Source organism: Pygoscelis adeliae, unplaced genomic scaffold (assembly GCF_000699105.1).
Source record: "Pygoscelis adeliae isolate BGI_AS28 unplaced genomic scaffold, ASM69910v1 Scaffold167, whole genome shotgun sequence".
Classification (NCBI taxonomy): domain Eukaryota; kingdom Metazoa; phylum Chordata; class Aves; order Sphenisciformes; family Spheniscidae; genus Pygoscelis; species Pygoscelis adeliae.
The window spans coordinates 5,872,231-5,888,169 of NW_008825428.1; the positions used below are offsets into that span (position 1 = coordinate 5,872,231).

The window sequence follows — 15,939 nt, forward strand, 5'->3', positions numbered from 1 at the left end:
CCTCATGAGGTTCACACAGGCCCACTTCTCGAGCCTGTCCAGGTCCCTCTGGATGGCATCCCCTCCCTCTGGTGTGTCAACCGCACCCCTCAGCTTGGTGTCATCTGCAGATTTGCTGAGGGTGCACTCGATCCCACTGTCTACGTCACTGATGAAGATATTAAACAGTACCAGTCCCAATGCGGACCCCTGCGGGATGCCACTCGTCACCAATCTCCATCTGGACATTGAGCCATTGACCACTACCCTCTGGATGCGACCATCTAACCAATTCCTCACCCACTGGACAGTCCACTCATTAAATCCATACCTCTCCAGTTTAGAGAGAAGGATGTTGTGGGGGACCATGTCAAAGGCCTTACAGAGGTCCAGATAGACAACATCTGTAGCCCTTCCTGTGTCCCCTGATGTCGTCACTCCATCATAGAAGGCCACTAGGTTGGTCAGGCAGGACTTGCCCTTGGTGAAGCCACGCTGGCTGTCTCGAATCACCTCCTTGTTCTCCATGTGCCTTAGCATAGCTTCCAGGAGGATCTGCTCCATGATCTTTCTAGGCACAGACGTGAGACTGACTGGCCTGTAGTTCCCCTGGTCTTCCTTTTTTTCCTTTTTAAAAATGGGGGGTTTGTTAAAATGTTTCCCCTTTCCCAGTCAGTGGGAACTTCACTGGACTGCCACGACTTCTCAGATATGATGGATAATGGCTTAGCAACTTAATACATCGCTAACTGCAAAGGCAATGCAAACACTTCAGCCACAGTAGCTCATTTGTGTTCCATAACACAAAATTTGGCATCTCTGCTTCCTTTCTCAGCCTTCATGCATTTATACCCTGCAAACGCAAACCCTAGCACACTGAGTTTCAGTGACAGAAGTACTTACTAATCCACCTGATTTAGTTTAGGTTAACCTGGTCCTGCAGACCACTATACTAGATGATAACCTCAGTTGCTTTCAGCTATTTCTGTAGTATAAAAGGGTCACTTTTTCCAGCATCAATGAAAAAGTGAGCTGTACCCTCGTGTACTAACCAGGCCAGTGACTGACTGTCCTTTTTTCAACACCAAATGTAGCCACCAGGACTTTCCTCCATAACACTGTATTTCTCAATCACTGGTAATAAAAATATCTGATAGCAATTTATGATAGTCACCAAAACCACCTCACAGTCAAAAAAGAAAAATTTCTTTTTAGTGAGAGACCAAATATCATGTTGGGCTTCAGCAAATGCAAATAAGTAAGAGAGATTTATGTTCTGCTCACAAAGCAGCAGCAAGAGAGATGGTATAGTAAGACTGAACAGCAAGAATTTACAAAGAATACGAATAACCATTATGTAGCAAAAGTTTACCCTGAAAGACAGGTGTGCTCAGAAATAGATTCACAATTATTTCTTCCAGACACATAGACTGGGACTCCCTTCAGGCACGCACAACACATTCCCTATGGAAAGCACAAAATAATGAAAACAAGGCACAGAGAGAAAACATCTTACACTCAAATCTTAGCCCAAGAAGAAGTCAGGATTCAAGAGCTAAGCACTTATGTCTACTACAGAATAAGCTCGATACATCTATAAGCAGAGTTAATAAACATTTAAATTTCTGTGTAGTTGATAAAAGCACTTTTCTGATTTGGCTTTGAGTCACCTCTTTCTATACTCTTAGAGTTGAGTAGAAGGACACTGAAATTATTTCCCTAGGCAAAATACAGTGCCCTCCTGATAGAAACATCAGAGGCATAAGAAAAATATGATTAAGTATTGTCTTTGCTATTTTTGCAAATAAAAAAAAAATACAAATAAACTGCAAAACTCATCACCGCATTAACATTTGGCATGGGCTTCTGTGGCATAGCAAATGTAAGGAGGAGAATCTAGAAACAGGTATTGTCGGGGAGATAGGGCTTCTATAGGTTTGAATCTCAACTTGAAAAACTGCAAGGGACACGATTCCTCATTCTGTGACATTGCTGTGTGTTGGTTCCTCTATTTCCTCAAATTCAGGTTCCTAGGTTGTGCCAACTCTCCTGCCAGCTAGTTTCTATGGATACAGTATTTATGGACCTAACAACACAATAAAGACACCATTATCTTTCTTATCCCTTAGAATCTGTGAAGAGAAACGTCTTGTTCTTTATAACTACTACATATTTCAGTGCAGTTCTTATAAGATGCAGAACATATTTAACAATATAACACACATAGTGCAAGTTTGCACTGGTAACCACACATCTGTACAGAATAAGTCTTCACATTTCAGGCCCACAGTTTGCTAAGAAGGTGATCTGATCATATAACTGTTCTTTACTGTTCCATTTGCACAGTGATAACTATGTAATGGAGCACAGCTTCTCAGATATTTTATCACACAGGCCAATTGGAAAATATTCCCAGTGTTTCTCTAATCTTTGACAGTGGACCAATGTCAGCAACAGGCATTTAGACTTTTACTTAAAGTTACATTACTGAATGATTTTTTTTAAATTGCTTCAAAGAAAATGCACATTTATTAATGAAGTAACACAAGAAGAAGAGTAGGAACCAAAAGCTCAGGTGGACTTCAGGTTTAGCATTTCTTGAATTTAGTTTAAGATGTTTTGCCTTATTTTAATTATCATGCCTTCTGATTATTTCATGAAAAATTAATGCACTGGATTGAACCTGTAATATATTTATCAATCGTTGGCAGAATAATCCGTTCCTAAGATATTCTGTTTTAACTGTTTCTGCGTATATTTACCCAACAAACTAGCCCGTTCTGCTAGTGGTGCCATTATTCAAGAATATCAAAGCAAAATTTGAGAGACCAAACAAAGATATCTGTCTTATTGAATTTTACTATTTGGGTACTACTGCGTTCAGATAAATTATTTTTAATTGCAGTTGTGTCTCAGGAACACTCAGCTTTAATTATGAGCTTGATCTGTTAGATTGTCTGGTGCTGCATAAACCTAGAACAAAAAGAGCACCATCACTCACTTCTCTCATCTGCCTTTTCTCAGCTAATCAGTTGCTAATCTTATAGAGACAATGAAATCATTTGTTTTCATTTTTGTTCCCGTAAAACTCATTTCAGCAGTGGGTGGCAGAGTGTATTTTTTTCATCTAAATGAGTAAGGTAAATGCATTTTAGTAGCGACCAGCTTTGTTGCAGCATCTAATTAGATTTCCATTTTGCAAATGTAGGCCTCAGTACTGCAAATACATATGCATGAATGATGTATATAGTCCCACTGAACTCAGGCAGTGGCATCAGGATTTTAAAGTTATCCACATAATTCTAATACTGTAAACTTTTATGACGGGCAATTCTAGGATCCTAAATCTGAAAAATAACACTCTGCCCTTAAGGCTTCAAAATTTTCACTGCCAAAGCTCCCTACGCTTCTGTTAGTTGCTGTGCACTTATCCCCACCCTGCCCCCACCGTTGATGGCACTAAGCAATTTGGTGCCTTATCCATATCAGGATCGTAAGTCTCTGTTGCTGAGACTGAACCTCAAGGTAATTTCGAAATCTGTCATGATGTCTTCTCGTGCTGCTGGGAGCCCAGACACTTCAATAAGGGACACTAATTACATTAATCAGCAGAGGTCCCAAAATTAGGGTGCTGGAGGACGAATTTTTAGGTTCATATAATAGCATACACCCAAACTCTAATGGTATATATACTACAGTATGGTAACCACTGAGTGTTTTAAAGGGCCATTTCTATAGAAGTTCCTTTTTGCTCTTATGCAGAGTGCACAAAATACCACGGGCATTCTGAATGTTAAGCACTGTGATATTCAGCAAGTCTTCTTCATAAAATTAATTAAAAACCAAAAATATTTTCCTTTTTTTCAGATATTAAGGCAGCTCAGTTAGCTCTATTAGTATTGTTGTTCCTCCTGAAAAATTTATAACACAGAACAATGTGGGTTTTAGCCCTTTTGTGCATAGAATATCCTGGGATGGGCCTAGGACGTGAGCTGCAGTTTGTTCTTGCAAATTCTCTGATTCTGTTTTATTTCTGCAAGTGACTAGATACTTTCCACTGTAGTCTTTCTTCCTTTTCTCCATGCCAAGAAGAAAGAACAATGCAGTAGTTGGAAAAAAGAGAAAGATCGTCAGTTTATTTGTAACTGTACCAAATAACGAAATATTTTCAGTTGGAAAATCAAGAATACTCGTCCTTGTTAACACTGCTCACTAAAGAAAATTTAGAGACAAGTTTGTGTTATTAAATAGTTCAATAAGTTTAAATAATTTATATTTTCTCACTTCCCCAATTACAGGACTATTACAACATTTTAGATTTCCCTAATTCAATGGGCATGTTTGATTGGGCCATGTATTTCACGTTTAATAAAGGGCCATAAATTTAATAGAAACTAAGTTGATTTAACTTAACATACGTAGTGGAAATATGATAGATATTATACTATTTTAAATTTGTTTGGTATAACATAAACTCACATCTCCATTAAGCTCCTCTGTATTTTAAGACACATTTACTTTATAAATATGATCTTGACTTACAAAACTTAAGTTACAGTATTGAATGCTAAAGCTATATTTGGGTATTTAAAATGTAAACATGATAAAAATTAATTACTACAGCAACATTTTGCCTACACAGCTGTTATTTTTAATAGATTGCACTACAGAAGAATTAGTGGGCAGGGTAGATAATCAAAATTAAAAGCACGCATTAGAGATGAATGAATTGGATTTAGGGAAATACATTTTGACACAGCAGTTGTTTCTTGTCAGTTCAATGAGTTTTACTTAGGGGATATCACTTCTGGCCATAATCTACATGCTTCAAATGATAATCTGCTTTACACACAATGGCTTTTTGTCTGAATTCATGCAAAGTTTGGTAAGAGCTATACTTCTGATTTTTCATGGTTCATGGCATTTAATAGTGAATTTTAAGACTGTGTTTATAGAATGGCGTGCGTTCAAGAAGACAGAAAAATAAGAGTTTCCTTGCACAGTTAATATATGCTTGTAATGACTTGAGTAATGTCGGATCTCAATTAATTACTTATTTAAAAGGATATGGTCCCATTTTTAGCATATTTATCCAGATCAGAAAGGACAAAGTGTGTCTCAGATTTGAGGTGAGCATATCAGGGCATAATGACTGAATAGCATTTATACATATATTCAAAGAATAATGAAGTCACTGAATATAACAGGAAAGATTTATACCCATACACCAAAGCGGTTATTTCCTTCACTGGAACTCAAAATTTCAGTATTTGTGGGCAGATAGTTACTCTTAGAAAGTTCTGAATAATATACTTTGAACAATAATTTGTTACTGAAAAGTTAAAAGATATTTCCAATTATCAGTAGGTTATTCTCAACAGCTCATTAGCATTGGATTAAAGCAGAAAGGAAATATCACAAAGAAGCAAAATAGATGAATGAAAGCTATATAATTTAGATGTAAAAACTACTCCCTGTTCCTTCTTGTTCAAGCTATTATATGTGGCTCAAGTGTATCCTTGTGGTTCAAGCTATTACAACAATAGAAGCCATCTAGTTTTAGATTTCAACCTTAAAATCTTACTTTGTCCAAATCTATTAGATTCTGAGAAAGTCTTAATGAAACCTGAATGAGACTAGGAAGCCTTTTATTTTTTTTTTTCAGTTGTCATAACCAGATAATATTTATTCAGAAAAAGTTTGGAATATACATCCATGGATATACTGGAAAGTTAATATATCACATATTGAGAGGAAGTAGAGCTATTTTCCCTGATGATATCCCATGCAAATATTCAGCTGAAAGAGGGAAATAGAAGGAAAAAATACTTGCCCTTTACAAAGTCTGGCCCTTGATTAGTACTTCTACGATGGCTTTTGCTGTTTTATTTAATCCTATACATACATGCATGAGGTACAGATAAGTGCAGGAATCTGAATATTAAAACTGAATGCCTTTTAATATCATAATATGTCACAGTCAGCTAACATGAGAAGATTACAGTCAATTGCTTTCCCTTGCTTTGTACCAGTTTCAGAGAAAAGTATTTTTTCAATTCAATTAATACGTCACTCCTGCAGAAATTTTCATTCATTGTTCTCTTGGAAGAATTTGTACCTAACAATTCAAATTGACATAAATCCATAAACATAGCTTTGAGAATCCACCATTTCACTTCAAGTAAAAGGAGAAAGTTCTGAGAGTGAAGGGCCTATTTTATCCTTCATGGGCTGGGGAGGGTAGGATTTTCCCAAGTACCCAAGAGAATTGGATGTTTAGCTGATTTTGATGCTTTTGTTAATTCCATTAATAGACTACCTGACTACTAAGATTTCACAAAGGATGCTTAAGACTGGCTTTTTTTTTCTAGTTCAGTATGGTTTAGAATGGCAGATAACACTTTTTGGTTAACAGCTACAAGACCCCCTGTATTTTCTCCTTTTTACGACATTTAATCGTCATCACTATTTGGTTTGTCCCGGCTTTTCAAATTTTGCAGCTGACTTAGAGTTTATTTGCACTTTTTTTTTTTTTTTTTTAGTTGGATACACAATGAATGATCTCATTTTTGAATGGCAAGAAAAGGGAGCAGTTCAAGTAGCAGAAGGTCTCACTCTGCCACAGTTTCTGTTGAAAGAAGAAAAGGATTTATGTTACTGCACCAAACATTATAATACAGGTAGGAAAGCCTATTAGTGATTAAAACTGGAAAAATATTTAACATTTATTGTTATTTTGGAGAGTTGTGTTGGGTTTTTTTAAATATTGTCACTGAACTCATGAGAAGATTAAAACGTACAGATGCATTGTGCAGGATAATGCAGTCTTAAATAACTGACACGATAAAACAAAATTATATGAAGGCTGATCAAACTTCTATTTCAGTAAGCTTAAGAAAATACATAGTTGAAATAATTCAGAAGCAATTCACCCAGGAGTTCTATTTTTACAGTGGGTGCCATGACCACATCTACACTGTGGGATATGAAGCACTGCTGAAATCCAAAGGTCCATATGCTGTGCACTAAGCATGGCTTGGCTCAGTCAGGAAAAAGGGACACAGGGTTTCCAAGCCAGCTATCCCTGCCCTAGTTCATACAGCAAGGAGGCAATGCAAACAAGCTGAAGGCATCCTTAGTTTACAATGGCCAGGTGTCCAAACTAGACATGACATTTCTGAGTTGAAGCCTTTGTGGAACTGCTATGTTTAGCTCATCATCTCTGGGATTATTTGATAAAGGGGAAAACATTAATAATATAGTTATTTTATTTTTAATTGTAAAAAGAATCTCAATAACTGGAAAATGACAAGCATAGTAATCCTCAAAAAACATGTAGCAAAGGCTAAGTATGCATAACTTCCATCTTCTCATGGGGAAAAAAAGCTAGAAGTCTTTCATTCTAATCCATATCTCTTAATTTCTACTGTCCAATATGATTCTAGACTAGACATATCTTGAAATTTAAGTTTAGAATTATTTATTTGGATTCTGCTGAAATGGCAGAGGGGAGAAAACTCAATAGGTGGCGTTCATAAGGAATGTCCTGTTGCAATCAAAATTAAGGAAGAGTTTTTTTCAACACTGAGTTTTATCACAGCAGCCATGGTACCCTAAGGGAGGGAAAGGTTCTCTAATAATTTCCATTTAGAGTGGGGAAATATTGACAGAAACATTTTGAAGTGTTCCCTAAAATAAATCAGAAATACATAACATACACTTTTACTGTCCAAATATTAATATCTGGCTAATCCTTAAAAACCTTCCAAAAATGGAGATACATATCACATAGCAGGGTAATTTTTTCACTCAAACATCCCTTTGTTAATGATAACAATGAAATTCATATTATTCCTTTTTTCTTTTTACCATAATCCTTATGACAAAGAAGAAAACCTTGTTTTCATTATTTTTCTGTCTCCTTTGAGATATATAGGCAGCCTCTTCTTCCTTTTGAGGACTCCTCTGCTTCTGTGCCATTTTAACATGTGCCTGTAACTGTACTTCTATAACCTGTTTAGTGATGTTAACAAATGAGAATTTGTGGTAGAAAGTATTCTCATTTTTCCAAAGTTCATTTGGACAATATGATGTATCAAAAATCTCTAACTGAGGAATTAAAACACTACTGTGGTACTTAACCTAATATTGAATGGAAACCTGGTTTAAAATGTCAGACTTTCTGGTGATTTCCAAACATCTCATCCAAAGCTGAATTGTACTCTTACTCATTTGTCTGAGAACTTTCATTACAATCATCATAGTTTAAACCTTTTGATTTTGACTGAAACTTCATTTTTTCAATATTTTTGAGCCATCACCTTTTTCTTCATAACCTGTGTTTCAACCCTATTTAAGTTGGTATTAATTTTCTTCCAAGCAGAAATAGAAAAACATGCTAGGCGTAACACGCTAGGTTACATGGGGTCAGCTTACATCTACTGTCTTTTTCACTGTGGCCCTAAACTTATTTGAGAAGCGGAAGCAACAGATATTATTAACTGCATGTGAGGTCTCACGACTCTCAAAATGTGCCTGCAAGACAAGTGCGTTTATCCCTGTGAACTGCTGTCAAATTTAGGTGGGAGAAGGGGTTCACTGTCAACTCTAGAGGACAGCGTAGCCAATCATCAGTCTGTTATATTTCTGTATTGCTTTGGCCAAACTGCATTGTTGTGGCCAAACAGGTGCTCTAAAATGTGAGTGCAACCCACAACCCTGAAAAGATGGCTGAAGTTCATGCCTCTACTCAAAAAAGTCATTGGGCCATTTAATTTGTCTGTAAAAAGTCAAGCCGTTTACTAATACAGAAAACTTGGAAGCCTGCACACAGGCACCCACCATACACTTCAGGATGGAGACTTTAAAAGACCTCAGCAAGCAAGAAGACAATTGCACATCTGTGGGACCTGCCTATGACTGGCAGGGGGGAAAAAAATGCAATGCTGAGTGGCACCGGCTGCAGGCAGAAGGGTATTTCCCCACCAGAGTGGCCTGCTCTGAGTTACAGCACCAAAATTACAGGTACAAATCTGGAAGAACTTTGGCAGGGCAAACCAGAAAGAAAAGATAGTCTTACTCATGCAGGACTACGTTTATTGTGACATTCTCCTCTTTAAGATAACTATTTTCTCCAGTGTATTTATTTTTCTATTCAAGTCTTCAGTATGAAGTTAATTTAATCAAATTAGAGGGGTTTGGTTTGGTTTGTAGGAGGGTGGGAGTGCCTTTCATTTCTTTGTTACAAGTATTGTTAACTACCGTGTGTAGGCTAAAAAACCCTAAACATTATATTAAAAGACAACAACAACAACTAAAAGTTTCTTTTCCTCCATTATGTCATATAATAGAATCATAGAATCATAGAATGGTTTGGGTTGGAAGGGATCTTAAAGACCATCTAGTTCCAACCCCCATGCCATGGGCAGGGACATCTTCCACTAGACCAGGTTGCTCAAAGCCTCATCCAACCTGACGTTGAACGCTTCCAGGGAAGGGGCATCCACAACTTCTCTAGGCAACCTGTTCCAGTGTCTCACCACCCTCACAGTACAGAATTTCTTCCTTATATCTAACCGAAATCTACCCTTTTTCAGTTTAAAACCATTACCCATTGTCCTATCACTACACTCCCTGATAAAGAGTCCCTCCCCATTTTTCCTGTAGGCCTCCTTTAAGTACTGGAAGGCTGCTATAAGGTCTCCCCGGAGCCTTCTCTTCTCTAAGCTAAACAACCCCAACTCTCTCAGCCTGCCCTCATACAGGAGGTGCTCCAGCACCCTGATCAGCTTTGTGGCCATCCTCTGGACCCACTTGACCACGACCATGTCTTTCTTATGTTGGGGGCCCCAGAGCTGAACACAGTACTCCAGGTGGGGTCTCACGAGAGCGGAGTGGAGGGGCAGAATCACCTCCCTTGACCTGCTGGCCACACTTCTTTTGATGCAGCCCAGGATACAATTGGCTTTCTGGGCTTCTAGCGCATGTTGCTGGCTCATACTCAGTTTTTCATCCACCAATACCCCCAAGTCCTTCTTGGCAGGGCTGCTCTCAATCCACTCATCGCCCAGCCTGTATCCATGTTTGGTATTGCCCTGACCCAGGTGCAGGATCTTACACTTGACCTTGTTTACCTTCATGAGGTTTGCACGGGCCCACCTCTCTAGCCTGTCAAGGTCCCTCTGAATTGGCATCCCTTCCCTCTAGAGTATCAGCCGTACCACTCAGCTTGGTGACATCCACAAACTTGCTGAGGGTGCACTCAATCCCATTGTCCATGTCCCCAACAAAGATGTTAAATAATAGTGGTCCCAATACAGACCCCTGAGGGACCCCACTCATCATTGGAATATGTGACCAGTAATATGCTTTCTTAAGGCTCCTGCAGTGAGATACTGTAGACAGATGCCCCTTTAGGATACGCCACAAGAAACAAAAAAAATCATTTTTAAAAACTAGAAATAAAGCTTATTTCTCTAGTCTACAACAGATTAGTTGACAGATTCTTAAAAGAATGCTAAGCAACTGCAGCTGGTATGTAATAAGTGACCAAACAAGAGGTTTCAATTTAAGTTTAGCTGACGGAAAGCTTTTCTTAGACATCCTAAAAAACAGAAAAAAAACCCCAAAAGTCTCCCTGCGAAACAAGTTAACATGAATCTTCAGGACAGTATGTGGAAACTCATCAGTGCATGCCTCATCAGTGTTTCATGCCCAATTGAAAATGGATCACTGTAACCACAGCTTGAAAAACAAACTGCTTCTAAATATAAGGACATAACAGCTTCAGCAACAGTAAAGCATAATGGCTCATCAAGTCTTATGTTCTGAAGTGATGCAACAACATTTCTGATCATTTTCATGGTTATGTGTCCACTGGCATATCTGCAGTGACAAATTTGGGAGGTGAAGTAGAATCATAACAACCAGAAAAATCACACCATGTGAACAATTTACATTACAAGGATGGTCTTGCTTTACCTTGTCCTCATTCACTTCCTATGTCACATGCATTGCTCCTCTGGGCTTTTATGCAACACCCAATTTTAATTTCAATCACAGGTAATTTCAATCACAGCAAAAAGCCAATATACGATAGCACAAATTTATATATAATAGCATTGGCTAACAGACACAGACAGAAATAATCTGAATCTTGGCTTTACTCCTGCACCATGGATAACACACTACACCTGCACTTGAATGATGCTGCTCAGAACTATCTTATGTCTATTGATGGGTGTTGGCTCAAAGTATTGGATGTAGTGGTCCTGGAAACAGTGGAGCTATGGTTGCTACACTCGCCACCAGAACTGATGGGTTCTGTACGTGACTATTTCTGAAAACTCTGTATCCTTAAATCTGAGATCTCAATGAACGGCCAACTTCCTTAACTCCACATTCCCCATTCTACCTCCTAACACATACATCCCAAATACAATCTTTCCTCATGATCGCTTTGGTTCCCCCTTAAAGTCAAACAAGTTGCTTAACAACCTGTAGATTGTACCCTGTCATGGTTTAGCCTCAGTCGGCAACTGAGCACCACACAGCCGCTCGATCACTCTCCCCACTCCTGGTGGAATGGGGAGGAGAATTGGAAGAGTAGAAGTGAGAAAACTCATGGGTTGAGATAAAAACAGTTTAATAATTGAAATAAAATAAAATATAATAATAATAATACTACACAAAGCAAGTGATGCACAATGCAGTTGCCCAGCACCCGCCGACCGATGCCCAGCCAGTCCCCGAGCAGCGCCCCCCCCCCAGCCACCTTTCCCCCAGTTTATGTACTGAGCATGATGTCACATGGCATGGAATATCCCGCTGGCCAGTTTGGGCCTGTGCCCCCTCCCAGCTTCTTGTGCACCTGCAGCCTTCTCAGTCAGTAGAGCATGGGAAGCTGAAAAGTCCTTGGCTAGTGTAAGCACTGCTCAGCAACAACTAAAACATCAGTGTGTTATCAACATTGTTCTCATCCTAAATCCAAACCACAGCACTGTACCAGCTACTAGGAAGGAAATTAACTCTATCCCTGCCAAAACCAGGACATGCTCCTTCTAGGTCCTACCTTCAACTGACTTAATACCTTATATTGGACCATTTTGCTGCCAACATGATAGTGCTTAAAGGAGACATAGCTTTGATGCCTTACTCGGCCAACCAGAACTCAAACTCCTACTTGTTTTGACAAACACGTAAACCACTCTTTCTGAGACTATAGCAGTCTCAAAAAGCCATGGCTTTTTAACCCCTCAGGGCTTTTACATAGACTACTTCTCAGAAAAGGAAGTTTGTACTTTCTATCCAGGAGTTATTCTATGGGCATGAAATCTCTGAAGCTGCTCATTCCTTCACTGAAAAAGGAGAAATTATAAACACTTTGAAAAACAAACAGAATCTATGACAGACTAAGGACATGACCATCCCTAGACACAGAAAACAGCACTGCCTGGACTCCAACAGGGCATTTTTCTCTGCAGGAGAAGAGACCTCAATTGTCACCCCCTGCACTTATCAAAATTTAAACATTCTACCGTAAAGATTCATTGAATAAAAATTCATCGGCTGTCCTGGAAGTAGAGACATTACATCTAGATGTCCTTGCTATTTATGTTGCTATCAGATTCTCCTTAGTTTCTACTTGTCCCCTCTCTGCCCCTGCTAACACAGTGCAGCCTATGACTAGTCTTTCACATCACAAGACTTCTGTTCAACTCGATATCTGTTCTGGGGACTTCTGTTCAACTCGATATCTGCCAGGCTCCCAGGCCTTTCCTGCAGAACTGCTACCTACCCGGTCCATCCCCAGCCTGTACCAGTGCATGGGGTTACCCCATCCTCATTGCAGAACCGTGCATTTGTCTTTGCTGACTGTCATGATGTTTCAGTGGGTCTGTTCCTCCAGCCTATGGAGGTCCCTCTGAATGGCAGCTTGGTCCTCCATTCTGAGAGAGATGGGACTTGCAAGTGCAAATTCATCAAGCTGAAAAATTAGTTGCTCTTTTCCACATTTAATTTCAACTTTCTTTTACTGCAGTCGTTATCAGTCTTACACAAATGTTAAGTTTACCACCTGCCCCAGTATTTTTTTCCAAAGTCACTTCCTTCCTGACCAAGAACTTACATAGTCAATGGCAGGTGGCAGCACCAGCACTGATATCCCCCAGTATGCCACTGACATCTGCAGACTGTGACTTGAAAGAAAAACTGAATGGTAGTACATTCCTACAGTCGTTTTGTGAATCAGCTTTAGATACATAGACACCAGCAATATATATGAGAACTCATCTAGTTTTACAGGCCAGACACTTGAAAATCATTATTTCTAGTCAGGCTGCATGATCATAGATACAACTTGAATGTTTTACGATGAGTAAAAGGCAAGTACTTTTATAAGCAGTTTTTATCTGCAAAATATACTCAAATTGCAATTTATACTTCAGTGCAAATTGCAAAAAGTGTCTGGAGACTGCACTTACCAAGCGATTTTTTATTACCCTGTCTCCTTCTTAGAGAGGTATGAAAATAATTTCAGCTAACTTTACTTAAATGTAATCAATTTTATAGACACAGTCTCTTGAAATAACCAGCTTTGCACACACACCTAATTTATGGAGTGTCTTGTTTATTTAAGAAATTTTATAATGGGAAGGCAAAAGGACAGAAAGTATTTAACTCTATTTCAGTAATAAGTAAAGCAGAATGCCTCTCAAACAATGGTGTAACGTTCTGGGAGGAAAAAAAAGGAAGTCTTTTTACTGAATAAGGTAAACTCAGCTAGACTGCTTGCCTAGTGGTGATTCTGATAATGACTCAAACAGGAGAGAAAGTAAAAGGAGCAGTACTGCCTCATGGAAAAGTCAGTTTATATATTTCATTCTCCTTCTTCATGCTTTCTGCGAAACTCATCTGCCATTATGATTGCAGTGTGATACATAACACACTGTACTTTATTGCCAAGAGAGGTTAATTGTGGTCTTATTTTAGCAGATGCAGAACAAAAAGAAAGCTCATAACAAAAGGCAGAAGGAAAGTGTTGGTCGTCTATTTCATCCCTCATATGTCAATAGTTTTATTTCATTCTGAGACTATGTCTTGTTTTCAGCCAAACAGTTATTTCAGTTAGAACATAAAATTGTCCTCAGAAAATTTCTTTCAATGTTAATAACTTTAAAACTAAAAAGCTTTCTATTTGGGGTTTGGGTTTTGGGGGTTTTTTGCATTAATCCAGGTTGTCTGAGGACACCTGGAGCCAATACCCTCACTCTCACTAAAGACAATAAGCAACCTTTGCCAGGGTGATTCCATCCTGTGTACTAGATAACCTAAAACATTAAGGCTCACATATGCAGGGCACTTAACAAAAGCATTGATTACGTCATGAATTATTTTGTTTCAGGACAATACTGATCAAAACTTCATCTGTCTGGGGCTCTAACACACACATACATAAAGGACTAGCTTTCTACTACCTAGCACACTGAAGTGTCCCAACTCAGGATGAGATGAGTGCCAGAACCAGCCTTAAGAAAGGGCTGGAAAAATACAGCAAAGGGAAAGACTACGATGGCCTGCAGTTAGATTATATTAGGTTGCAGCTGAACAGCAATCTAAAAGCCTCTCACAAATTATTGTCAGTATGTGTTGTCCTGCGAGAGACATTTGTTTTGAGTAAATATTGGTCCTTTTTTCCTCCATACAAAAGTACAGAGAGTAGACAAGAATATTCAAAGCATTGCAATGGCAACTATTTAGTGAGAACCTGGGAATCCAAGGTATTAACCATTAGAAAACAGTGAAAGTCATAAAGTGCAGTAGTTACATTGCATCAATCCATACAAACTCTGATTATTCAGTCAAACAGCATCTTGAGAATTGCAGTTACTCAGCTACCATTTGTTCTGACCCTCCCTCTAGGGCTACCATCACAGTACATTAGAAATATAATTTAATTTGTACTGTTTCTCCTTTGAAGCTAGAAGTAGAGCCTCAGCTAGATCTTGCAGGGTGTGGGATTTTTTTCCCCAAGATTTTTTTTTCTTTAAATAAACACTATCTAGACATTCTACTTTATCCATACAAAGTGCTTTCAGTTCCCTGTCTATAAAACCACTCTGCAGAGAAACTTATGTGCAAAGACTATAGTACCAAAACCATATATCCAGAATCCCACACTAGCATCAGGTAACTGATTTTATCTAGCTAATTTAGATAAAAACCAATTTTATCTAGATATCTCAATAAAACTAGCTTTTTATCTATCTACTTTAACTGATCTCTTCAGTGCTATCTTATGAGATAGCAAACATTAATTAGGCAATTGGTGTGACTATATTCACCACAGTACCACAGTAATCTGTACTGCATTTTCTGTTCCTTTTTCCTGTCTCCCTGTTTCTTAAGTCCACCTGTTGTTTTGTCTTAGAAGAAGAGTCTTTAACTTTCTTCTGAGAAAGACAGTCCTTCTGAGAGGACTATCTTTACTGTTCTCTCTATAGAGAAAAGTGTGTCAGCTGGCTTTTTCAATATGTTATCTTTTCCACATAAAATGAGGAACTGTGATTTTTACAAGTCTAAAAACGGTAAACACTGCAGAGGTTCAGAATAGCACCTAGAAATAAATACTCTGTCTAACACAATTTTCAAGCTCAGATTGATCTTGAATGCTTAAGATCTTTATGGGGAGTAGAGGAATTGAGCTGCTTAAGAAAGGGATTTCCAGAAGACAGACAAATGGGAGAAGCTCTATATTGCATTAAGGGATCTAAATCTAAGTCAGCCATTTAGGCTGAGCATATCCTAACCACTGAAGAAGTCTCACTCTCCCTTTCTCCTTTCCTGCTGTCTCTCAGTATTTAATCTCATGTTAAACCTGTGTCTCTAGCTGTTTTTCAAGGGGGGAAATGCAGTGCTAGAGGAGAGGACCATCATCACCATTCAGTTGCCCCAGGACTCTGT

General features: G+C 38.6%; 1 protein-coding gene across 1 annotated transcript in view; it reads left to right on the forward strand.

Moving 5' to 3' along the window:
• The window catches only part of GLRA3 (glycine receptor, alpha 3), a 74,413-nt gene that overhangs the window by 41,719 nt on the left and 16,755 nt on the right, over positions 1–15,939 (forward strand). The window contains exon 5 of the mRNA XM_009330693.1: positions 6,522–6,659. Coding sequence (XP_009328968.1) covers positions 6,522–6,659 — 138 coding nt within the window. The remainder of the gene's footprint in view (positions 1–6,521; positions 6,660–15,939) is intronic.